Source organism: Bombina bombina, chromosome 5 (genome assembly GCF_027579735.1).
Source record: "Bombina bombina isolate aBomBom1 chromosome 5, aBomBom1.pri, whole genome shotgun sequence".
In the NCBI taxonomy this organism is placed as follows: domain Eukaryota; kingdom Metazoa; phylum Chordata; class Amphibia; order Anura; family Bombinatoridae; genus Bombina; species Bombina bombina.
Genome location: NC_069503.1, coordinates 133,613,347 through 133,625,706, shown reverse-complemented (window position 1 = coordinate 133,625,706; position 12,360 = coordinate 133,613,347). Strand labels below are relative to the sequence as shown.

General features: G+C 40.8%; 1 protein-coding gene across 1 annotated transcript in view; it reads left to right on the top strand.

Annotated features, from left to right (window-relative positions):
* PTPN23 (protein tyrosine phosphatase non-receptor type 23) overlaps positions 1–12,360 on the top strand; it is a 338,041-nt gene that overhangs the window by 235,034 nt on the left and 90,647 nt on the right. The window contains exon 20 of the mRNA XM_053713701.1: positions 149–2,597. Coding sequence (XP_053569676.1) covers positions 149–2,597 — 2,449 coding nt within the window. The remainder of the gene's footprint in view (positions 1–148; positions 2,598–12,360) is intronic.

Sequence of the window (12,360 nt, the reverse complement as noted above, 5' to 3'; positions counted from 1 at the left end):
ATGCTTCTGCTTATGAAGATTAAACAAATTGAGAATGTAATCTAGTCATTATATATACAAATGTTTCTTTACTTTCACATAATATAGCCGACCATTTGTATAATTTGCTGTATGACTGCTAAGCCTGCATTCTTATTTATTTCTTTAGGGAAATGAAAAAGAAGCCACCACCTCGGCCAACTGCCCCAAAACCCTCAATGCAGAAGAAGCCATCAGATGTGAGCCTTGAGAATTTTTCTGCTGCAGATCTTGCAGACATACAGCACTTCAGTTCCCTTTTACTGTCTGACCTGCCGGAAGAGCTTAAGAGTCTTCCCCCTGATGCTCTTGCTGCTCACTTTGACAGGATATCTGCTGAGGCACTTGGTCTCCTTCCCATGGATCAAGGAAATCCATATGGGGTATTGAAGCCTCCAGGCATTCCTTCTTACATTGGAGGAAGGACAGCTAGCGCACCCATGCCAGACCAACCTCGAGTGCCTTTTAACCATTTACCTCGTCCCTTTCCTCAATATGCACCAGGTGCTATTCCTGGTCCTCAGTATCCACCTGCTACATTCAACAATAACACTCAGCTGAGCACGCCATCTGCTCATATTTATCCAGGAGGGGCTATAAACCGAGCACATATTAACTCTAATCCAGCACCTACATCTGTTTCATACAATTACCCTCCGGCTGCTTTGCCTCAACAGAGAATCTCACCACAGCATATGCCAGTCCCAGTTTCAACTTCTGCAGCATCACAGTTTAAGCCTAATGCTGGGACAAACTTTGGAATGGGACAGCAAATTTCTTCCCCTGGACTTCCCCATAATGTTATAAACCAATCCGTACCAGTTCAACCTCATGATGGGAGCATCCGCTTCCATAGTCCTATTCCAGGAAGCAGTGTACGACCACAAGTAGCTCAAGGGGTTGGTCCAGCAACCACTACAGTTGATAGTATTCAAGGGCCTATTTCAAGCTATACAACTCCCAGACTGCAAGGACCGGTCCAACCTGGCATACCGCTCAACAATCATCCTATGAATCAACCAATGACAACTTCTCAGAGCAGTTATATAGGCCAACAGCCACGTCCAGTAATGGGCCCTCCAGTTTCCTTTCCTTATCCTCAAATTGGAATGCAAAATTATGTTCAGCAGCCTCAAACTCATTTGCACCAACCTCCAGCTCCTCAAATGTTTCATCCCACAGTGCACAACCAGCCCAGAATGGATATGCAGACAAGGGCACTGTCTATATCTGGACAAATGCAGTATGTGCCTTCTGCACAGCCCACATTTACTGGTCAGATGCAAGCTCCTTCTCAGACTACACATCCCCTAGTTTACCAACCACAGAGGCAGCCACTGGGAATGCCTCCAGTAACACAATTGCCTCCACAACAGAATTTTCAGCATCAAAACCAGTTTCCCCCACAGCGTGGCATTGTACCACCTCAACAAAATGTACAGTCAACAGTTCATCCACAACTTGGACCACAGCAATATCCTGTTCACCATCAGGATAAACTGCCTCAGCAGGTACTCCCTCCACCACCTTGTGGAGTGAACCTCCACAGTGCTCTTCCCAGAGTGTCACCACAGTCAGTACAAACTATACCTTCTTCTTTGGTTCAGCCATCACCTTCAATGCATCCACATCCTGCTGCCACTGTTATGCAGTCTCTACCACCTGGGTCAACGGCACAGATTCCACCAACTATGCCTTTTGCTCCTCATGCAGCATCCCAAATGTCAGTAGGAGGTCCTCAAACTACTCCCTCAGTACCCCGCCATATGCAACCTCCCATTAGCCCTGCCATTAGTCAGTTACCGGGCTCGGTTATAGTTTCAGGTTCTTCAGCAATTCCATCTCCAGCACCCTCACCTCAGCCCTCATTGGTTGCCCAACCTCCAGCAGTACTTCCATCATCTGTGCCTACATCTTCTGCTATGCCACAAAGGCCACCTCCTGCTCTGACTCCCGGAACAGCACCATTAACCCACAGCTCTAATGAGGTTGTTTTCCAGCGGCAGAGCTCCTCCACAGATGACCTCCTTTCATCGAGTCCTGAGAGTCAGCACGGTGGATCTAATACCTCAGTTGGGCAGCCATTATTGCAGCCCACCAAAGCAGACTCCAAGGATGGACAGAAGCCAAAGAGTATCCAACTAATTGAGAATGATCCTTATGAAAAGCCAGAACACATAATGCGTCTGCTGTCTGAGCTCGACAGGTTTCGAGTTGTGGTTGAAGCTCTCGATAAGCCAGTTCCTGGCTCCGCAACACAACTAGATTCTATGTGGAAAGAATTTCAGGATGCTCAAGAAAAGGAGGCCAGGCAACTCTCAATTGCCATTGCCCGATGCTATACCATGAAGAACCGGCATCAAGACATCATGCCTTATGACAAGAACCGAATAATCCTGCAGTCTGGAAAAGATGATTATATAAATGCCAGTAAGATTGAAGATCTTTCTTCATATTGTCCAACTATTATTGCTACACAAGCCCCCCTTGTGGGAACTGCTTCTGACTTCTGGTTGATGATACATGAGCAGAAGGTTTCTTTGATTGTTATGCTGGTGTCTGAGCTGGAGTTCGAAAAGGTATGGGTGTGTGATATATTTATAACTGATTTATTTGAAGCTTTCTTAAAATGTCCCACAATTAAGTCACTGTTAAGTGCTCTTGGAATACAAAGAGGGTGTAAGTTGTCTTTGATTCAGTTTAATACATTTGTTTCCATAAGTTTTCTTCTGTATGAAAGAATCTGACCTGTTGCCAAGCTGGAATAGTTTGTGTTTCTTTTTTAAGAAACGATGAGTCCACGGATCATCTTAATTACTAATGGGATATTCACCTCCTGGTCAGCAGGAGGAGGCAAAGAGCACCACAGCAGAACTGTTAAATAACTCCTCCCTTCCCTCCCATTCTCTTTGCCCATGTTAGTGATAGGAAGAGGTAAAGTGAGGTGTTAGAAAAGATTCTTCAATCAAGAGTTTATTGTTTTTGGTGCTTTTGGTGGCTTAAAAGCAATGGGAACTTTTGGGACATAATTCTAACTGCGCCTCCCATGTTTCTTGCTGCCCTATATCCTATAGTCTGAGGTACAGCTTACTCGGCACTCTATTTCTCCACAGGTCGATGTGAGAGAGAGGACCTCTCAAGCCTGTGAACTGCCTTGCTGCAGGCAGAAGTTCAAGGTAAGTGCTATCTTTATTAATTTCTGGGGACATCATTCACTCAGAAGAAAGTGAGCACTACATTACTATCAATCACATATTCAAGGGCTAAGATTACAGATTGGGCTCTTTATTGTGATGGGACTCGTAAACTCTTCTTGATGGAGAGGGCTATGGCAGCCATTCAATGCCTAACTGAAAGACAGTGTTATTTTATGAGGGGTAGAAGCAAAAGGCAGCACACCAAAGATCCTTAAAAACGTGAATCCTTTATTCTCTTTAAAAGCATACACACAGCATAGCTATGGTAGGAGGAGGCAGGGTCCTGACATTTTTCGTGCCTGGACGGCACTTAATCATGGGATAACCCAACACTGAAATAACACACCCTCTTAAAGTAAACTGTGGCCAATCGGCTCACATAAACAATCGTTTCCTAGGAAACATAAGGTGTGTGCTATATAAGTGTAAGATATATATATTAAAGTACTGTTAAAACCAAATTGAAAGATACAAAATCATCATACTACTTACACCAGTACATATGTTGTATCAAATACAACATATTGGCCTCAACAAAATAAAATAAAATTGGAAAACATAATAGAAAAACCTAATAGAAAAACATGACTAACTCATGATGTAGCGTTGTATCATATAAATACTATAAATACATTTTTTATATATACAAATGCATATTTAAATTTAAACTTTAAGGGTCACATCAAATAAGTAGTCACATCAACTAAAAGTGTTATGCACCATATTATCATAACGACTATTATTTTATGAAAGGTTTTCTTCAGACGGTTTTAACATAACAATATACCGCCCGGGAGACGGTTTCGTTTTTTTTGCCAACGCCCACGATGGGCGGATCTTAATGTTATGCGCCACTTTCTCTGCGTTTGCATTGTTTCACTCTCGGACCCCATCTGCAGTGATTGGATCCTTCTGCGCAATCTGCCCTAGTATGAATAGTGCTTAGCACATAGGCGGATCTTAGTATGCACCCATGATTGTGAGACTCTGAGGGGTTCTCCCGGCGTTTTTTAAAGGGACAGTCAAGTCCAAAAAATACTTTCATGATTCAGATAGAGCATGCAATTTTAAACAACTTCCCAATTTACTTTTATCACCAATTTTGCTTTGTTCTCTTGGTATTCTTAGTTGAAAGCTAAACCTAGGAGGTTCATATGCTAATTTCTTAGACCTTGAAGACTGCCTCTAATCTGAATACATTTTGACCGCTAGAGGGCATTAGTTCACATGTTTCATATAGATAACATTGAGCTCATGCACGTAAAGTGACCTAGGAGTGAGCACTGATTGGCTAAACTGCATGTCTGTCAAAAGAACTGAAATAAGGGGGCAGTCAGCAGAGGCTTAGATACAAGATAATTACAGAGGTAAAACGTGTATTAATGTAACTGTGTTGGATATGCAAAACTGGGGAATGGGTAATAAAGGGATTATCTTTCTTTTTAAACAACAAAAATTCTGGTGTTGACTGTCCCTTTAACATTGAAATATATCGACCGGGAGATGGTTCTGTTTTTGGCACGCCCACGATGGGCGAATCTTACTGCTGCGCCCTACTTTTTCGCCGCTGATTGTCACTCACGGACCCATCTTGAGTTATTGAATTCATCTGCGCAATCTTCCTTAATAGGAAAAGGGCTTGATCATGCATCAAGCCCTTTTCCTATTAAGGAAGATTGCTTTTCTGGAACCGGAGGAACGGTTTTCTCCTCCTGCTACGTTCCGGATTGTTGCTGCACAAATAAGGGCGAAGTAGCTCTGGTACAGAGTGCAAGTGTAGAGGTTTTAGTCGAGCCTTTTCTCCAACATTGGTGTGTCCGGTCCACGGCGTCATCCATTACTTGTGGGAATATTCTCTTCCCCAACAGGAAATGGCAAAGAGCACAGCGAAAGCTGCCCATATAGCCCCTCCTCAGGCTCCGCCCCCCAGTCATTCTCTTTGCCGCTCTGAACAAGTAGCATCTCCACGGAGATGGTGAAGAGTATGTGGTGTTTAGTTGTAGTTTCTTTCATGTAATTAGCAAGAGTCCATGAGCTAGTGACGTATGGGATATACATTCCTACCAGGAGGGGCAAAGTTTCCCAAACCTTAAAATGCCTATAAATACACCCCTCACCACACCCACAATTCAGTTTTTACAAACTTTGCCTCCGATGGAGGTGGTGAAGTAAGCTTGTGCTAGATTCTACGTTGATATGCGCTCCGCAGCAAGTTGGAGCCCGGTTTTCCTCTCAGCGTGCAGTGAATGTCAGAGGGATGTGAGGAGAGTATTGCCTATTTGAATGCAGTCATCTCCTTCTACGGGGTCTATTTCATAGGTTCTCTGTTATCGGTCGTAGAGATTCATCTCTTACCTCCCTTTTCAGATCGACGATATACTCTTATATATACCATTACCTCTGCTGATTCTCGTTTCAGTACTGGTTTGGCTTTCTACAAACATGTAGATGAGTGTCCTGGGGTAAGTAAATCTTATTTTCTGTGACACTCTAAGCTATGGTTGGGCACTTTGTTTATAAAGTTCTAAATATATGTATTCAAACATTTATTTGCCTTGACTCAGAATGTTCAACTTTCCTTATTTTTCAGACAGTCAGTTTCATATTTGGGATAATGCATTTGAATTAATCATTTTTTCTTACCTTCAAAAATTTGACTCTTTTTTTTCCTGTGGGCTGTTAGGCTCGCGGGGGCTGAAAATGCTTCATTTTATTGCGTCATTCTTGGCGCAGACTTTTTTGGCGCAAAAATTCTTTTCCGTTTCCGGCGTCATACGTGTCGCCGGAAGTTGCGTCATTTTTTGACGTTATTTTGCGCCAAAAATGTCGGCGTTCCGGATGTGGCGTCATTTTTGGCGCCAAAAGCATTTAGGCGCCAAATAATGTGGGCGTCTTATTTGGCGCTAAAAAATAAGGGCGTCGCTTTTGTCTCCACATTATTTAAGTCTTATTTTTCATTGCTTCTGGTTGCTAGAAGCTTGTTCTTTTGCATTTTTTTCCCATTCCTGAAACTGTCATTTAAGGAATTTGATCAATTTTGCTTTATATGTTGTTTTTTCTCTTACATATTGCAAGATGTCTCACGTTGCATCTGAGTCAGAAGATACTACAGGAAAATCGCTGTCTAGTGCTGGAGCTACCAAGCTAAGTGTATCTGCTATAATTTTTGGTATCTGTTTCTCCAGCTGTTGTTTGTATTGCATGTCATGACAAACTTATTAATGCAGATAAAATTTCCTTTAGTACTGTTACATTACCTGTTGCTGTTCCGTCAACATCTAATTTTCAGAGTGTTCCTGATAAACATAAGAGATTTTATTTTTTAAATCCATTAAGAAGGCTATGTCTGTTATTTCTCCTTCTAGTTTACATAAAAGTCTTTTAAAACTTCGCTTTTTTCAGATGAATTTTTAAATGAACATCATCATTCTGTTACTGATAATGGTTCTTCTGGTTCAGAGGTTTCTGTCTCAGAGGTTGATGCTGATAAATCTTTGTATTTGTTCAAGATGGAATTTATTCGTTCTTTATTTAAAGAAGTATTAATTGCATTAGAAATAGAGGATTCTGGTCCTCTTGATACTAAATCTAAACGTTTAAATAAGATTTTTAAATCTCCTGTAGTTATTCCAGAAGTGTTTAATCTCCCTGATGCTATTTCTGAAGTAATTTCCAGGGAATGGAATAATTTGGGTAATTCTTTTACTCCTTCTAAACGTTTAAGCAATTATATCCTGTGCCATCTGACAGATTAGAGTTTTTTTGGGACAAAATCCCTAAGGTTATGGGGCTGTCTCTACTCCTGCTAAATGTGCTACTATTCCTACGGTAGATAGTAATTCATTTTAAGGATCCTTTAGATAGGAAAATTGAATCCTTTCTAAGAAAAGCTTACTTATGTTCAGGTAATCTTCTTAGACCTGCTATATTTTTAACGGATGTTGCTGCAGCTTCAACTTTTTGGTTAGAAGCTTTAGCGCAACAAGTAACAGATCATAATTTTATAGCATTATTATTATTCTATAACATGCTAATAATTTTATTGGTGATACCATCTTTTGATATCATTAGAGTTGATGTCAGGTATATGTCTCTAGCTATTTTAGCTAGAAAAGCTTTATGGATTAAACTTGGAATGCTGATATGTCTTCTAAGTCAACTTTGCTTTCCTTTTCTTTCCAGGGTAATAAATTATTATTTCAACTGTTTCTGGAAGGAAGGGAACTTTTTTACCAAAGGATAAAAAATCTAAGGTAAATTTAGGTCTAATAATCATTTTTCGTTCCTTTCCTCACAATAAGGAACAAAAGCCTGATCCTTCATCCTCAGGAGCGGTATCAGTTTGGAAACTATTTCCAGTTTGGAATATATCCAAGCCTTATAGAAAACCTATAGCCAGCTCCTAAGTACCCATGAAGGTGCAGACCTTATTCCAGCTCAGCTGGTATGGGGCAGATTACGTTTTCTTCAAAGAAATTTTGATCAATTCCGTTCTCAATTTCTGGTTTTAGAACATTGTTTCAGAAAGGTACAGCATTGGCTTCAGTTAAGGCCTCCTGCTAAGAGATTTTTTTCTTTCCCGTGTCCCAGTTAACACAGCAAAGGCTCAGCATTTCTGAAATGTGTTTCAGATCTAGAGTTGGCTGGAGTAATTATGCCAGTTCCAGTTCTGGAACAGGGGCTGGGGTTTATTTTATCTCTTCATTGTACCAAAGAAGGTCAATTCCTTCAGACCAGTTCCGGATCTATCAATATTGAATCGTTATGTAAGGATTCCAACATTCAGTTTCTGTAGGACTGTCCTGCCTTTTGTTTAGCAAGGGCATTATATGTCTACAATAGATTTACAGGATGTGTATCTGCATATTCCGATTCATCCAGATCACTTTTAGTGTCTGAGATTCTCTTTTTAGACAAGCATTACCAGTTTTGTGGCTCTAGCCTCAGTTCCAAGAATTTTTTTCAAAGGTTCTCGGTGCCCTTCTTTCTGTAATCAGAGAACAGGGTTTTGGTATTTCCTTATTGGACGATATCTGGGTACTTGCTCAGTCTTCTCATTTTCGAAGAATCTCATACGAATCGACTTGTGTTGTTTCTTCAAGTTCATGGTTGGAGGATCAATTTACCAATCAGTTCATTGATTCCTCAGACAAGGGTAACCTTTTTAGGTTTCTAGAATAGATTCAGTGTCTATGACTCTGTCCTTGTCAGACAAGAGAAGTTTAACATTGATTTCAGCTTGTCAAAACCTTCAGTCACAATCATTCCCTTTGGTAGCCTTATGCATGGAAATTTTAGGTCTTAGGACTGCCGCATCAGATGCGATCTCCTTTGCTCGTTTTCACATGCGACCTCTTCAGCTCTGTATGCTGAACCAATGGTGCAGGGATTACTCAAAGATATCTCACTTAATATCTTTAAACCGATTATACGACACTCTCTGACATGGTGGACAGATCACCATCGTTTAGTTCAGGGGGCTTCTTTGTTCTTCCGACCTGGACTATAATCTCAACAGATGCAAGTCTTACAGGTTGGGGAGCTGTGTGGGGGTATCTGACGGCACAAGGGGTTTGGGAATCTCAGGAGGTGAGATTTCCGATCAATATTTTGGAACTCCGTGCAATTTCAGAGCTCTTCAGTCTTGGCCTCTTCTGAAGAGAGAGTTGTTCATTTGTTTTCAGATAGACAATGTCACAACTGTGGCATACATCAATCATCAAGGAGGGACTCACAGTCCTCTGGCTATGAAAGAAGTATCTCGAATTTTGGTTTGGGCGGAATCCAGCTCCTGTCTAATCTCTGCGGTTCATATCCCAGGTATGGACAATTGGAAAGCGGATTATCTCAGTCGCCAAACGTTGCACCTGGGCGAATGGTCTCTTCACCCAGAGGTATTTCCTCAGATTGTTCAAATGTGGGAACTCCCAGAAATAGATCTGATGGCTTCTCATCTAAACAAGAAACTTCCCTGGTATCTGTCCGGATCCAGGGATCCTCGGGCGGAGGCAGTGGATGCATTATCTCTTCCTTACAAGTGTCATCCTGCCTATATCTTTCCGCCTCTAGTTCTTCTTCCAAGGGTATTCTCCAATATTCTAAGGAATGCTCGTTTGTCCTGCTGGTAGCTCCAGCATGGCCTCACAGGTTTTGGTATGCGGATCTTGTCCGGATGGCCTCTTGCCAGCTGTGGACTCTTCCGTTAAGACCAGTCTTTCTGTCTCAAGGTTCTTTTTTCCATCAGGATCTCAAAACCTTAATTTTAAGGTGTGGAGTTTGAACGCTTGATTCTTGGTCAAAGAGGTTTCTCTGACTCTGTGATTGATACTATGTGACAGGCTCGTAAATCTGTATCTAGAGAGATATATTATAGAGTCTGGAAGACTTATATTTCTTCAGGATGGTTTAGATAAAGGTTTGTCCGCAAGTTTCTTGAAAGACAAATCTCTGCTCTTTCTGTTCTTTTTCACAGAAGGATTGCTAATCTTCCTGATATTCATTGTTTTGTACAAGCTTTGGTTTGTATAAAACCTGTCATTAAGTCAATTTCTCCTCCTTGGAGTTTGAATTTGGTTCTGGGGGCTCTTCAAGCTCCTCCTTTTGAACCCATGCATTCTTTGGTCATTATATTACTTTCTTGGAAAGTTTTGTTTCTTTTGGCCATCTCTTCTGCCAGAAGAGTCTCTGAATTATCTACTCTTTTTTGTGAGTCTCCTTTTCTGATTTTGCATCAGGATAAGGCGGTGCTGCGAACTTCTTTTGAATTTTTTACCTAAGGTTGTGAATTCTAACAACATTAGTAGAGAAATTGTGGTTCCTTCATTATGTCCTAATCCTATGAATTCTAAGGAGAAATCATTGCATTCTTTGGATGCTGTTAGAGCTTTGTAATATTATGTTGAAGCTATTAAGTCTTTCCGAAAGACTTCTAGTCTATTTGTCATCTTTTCCGGTTCTAGAAAAGACCAGAAAGCTTCTGCCATTTCTTTGGCATCTTGGTTGAAATCTTTATTTCATCATGCCTATGTTGAGTCGGGTAACACTCCGCCTCAAAGGATTACAGCTCATTCTACTAGGTTAGTTTCTACTTCCTGGGCGTTTAAGAATGAAGCTTCGGTTGATCAGATTTGCAAAACAGCAACTTGGTCCTCTTTGCATACTTTTACTAAATTCTACCATTTTGATGTGTTTTCTTCTTCTGAAGCAGTTTTTGGTAGAAACGTACTTCAGGCAGTGGTTTCAGTTTGAATCTTCTGCTTATGTTTTTTCATTAAAAATTGTATTCTGGGTGTGGATTATTTTCAGCAGGAATTGGCTGTCTTTATTTTATCCCTCCCTCTCTAGTGACTCTTGTGTGGAAAGATCCACATCTTGGGTAATCATTATCTCATAAGTCACTAGCTCATGGACTCTTGCTAATTACATGAAAGAAAACATAATTTATGTAAGAATTTACCTGATAAATTCATTTCTTTCATATTAGCAAGAGTCCATGAGGCCCGCCCTTTTTTGTGGTGGTTTTGATTTTTTTGTATAAAGCACAATTATTCCAATTCCTTATTTTATATGCTTTCGCACTTTTTTCTTATCACCCCACTTCTTGGCTATTCGTTAAACTGAATTGTGGGTGTGGTGAGGGGTGTATTTATAGGCATTTTAAGGTTTGGGAAACTTTGCCCCTCCTGGTAGGAATGTATATCCCATACGTCACTAGCTCATGGACTCTTGCTAATATGAAAGAAATGAATTTATCAGGTAAGTTCTTACATAAATTATGTTTTTTTATTCTGCTATCAAGAGTTTGTTATTTTAAAATAGTGCCGGTTTGTACTATTTACTCTAAAACAGAAAGGGATGAAGAGTTCTGTTTAAAAGAGGAGTATGATTTTAGCAGCAGTAACTAAAATCAATTGCTGTTTCCACGCAGGACTGTTGAGCCCAGAGAACTTCAGTTGGGGGGAACAGTTAGCAGACTTTTCTGCTCAAGGTATGACTAGTCCATTTTCTAACAAGACTGTGTAATGCTAGAAGACTGTCATTTTCCCTCTTGGGGATCGGTAAGCCATTTTCTTAGACAGAATGAAAGGCTTATTATGGGCTATACACTGGTTGACACTCTTGTGGGCTAAATCGATTGCTTTATTTAAGTGTTTTATGAAATTTGAAGTGATTTATAAAACTTTTATTGTGGGGGGAACGTTTTTAGACGCCAGGCAGTCGTTTAGACACCTTTCCAGTCAGGAAGGGCCTTTCACTATAGTAGGCAGAGCCTCATTTTCGCGCCATAATTGCGCAGTTTCTTTTGGATGCAGTGCATGCAGCTGCATGTGAGAGGGTCTGGTGATCATTGAAAACGTTCCTGGAAGGCTTAATTTGGTATCCTATAACCCCTAAGGACAGGTGAAGTTGCAGCAAAGCTGTGGCTGGGACTGTAGTGGGGTTAAAAATTGTTACTTGATTAAACGGCTCCGGTTTCCTCATTTAAGGGGTTAAAAGCTTGGGGTGCAATACATTTAAAGCATTAAGACACTGTGGTGAAAATTTGGTAAAGTTTGGATATTTCCTTCATAGTTTTTCACACATTCAGAAATAAAGTGTGCTCTGTTTAACATTTAAAGAGACAGTAACGGTTTTGTTTTAAAACGGTTTTTTTTGCATTATTAGCCTGTTTAAGCCTGTCTAACATGTCTGTACCTTCAGATAGAACATGTTCTGTATGTATGGAGGCCAAGGTGGTCCCCCCTTCAAATGTATGTGATAATTGTGCCATGGCGTCCAGACAAAGTAAGGACAGTACTGTCACATTTAATAAGGTTGCCCAAGATGATTCCTCAAATGAAGGTAGTGGGGATAGTTCATCATCCTCTCCTTCTGTGTCAACACCAGTTATGCCCGCGCAGGCGACCCCTAGTACATCTAGCGCGCCAATGCTTGTTACTATGCAACAATTAACGGCAGTAATGGATAATTCCATAGCTAATATTTTATCCAAAATGCCAGCATTTCAGAGAAAGCGTGATTGCTCAGTTTTAAATACAGTGGAGCAAGAAGGCGCTGACGATAGTTTATCTGTCATACCCTCACACCAGTCAGAAGTGGCAGTGAGGGAGGGTTTGTCGGAGGGAGAACTTTCAGATTCAGGAAG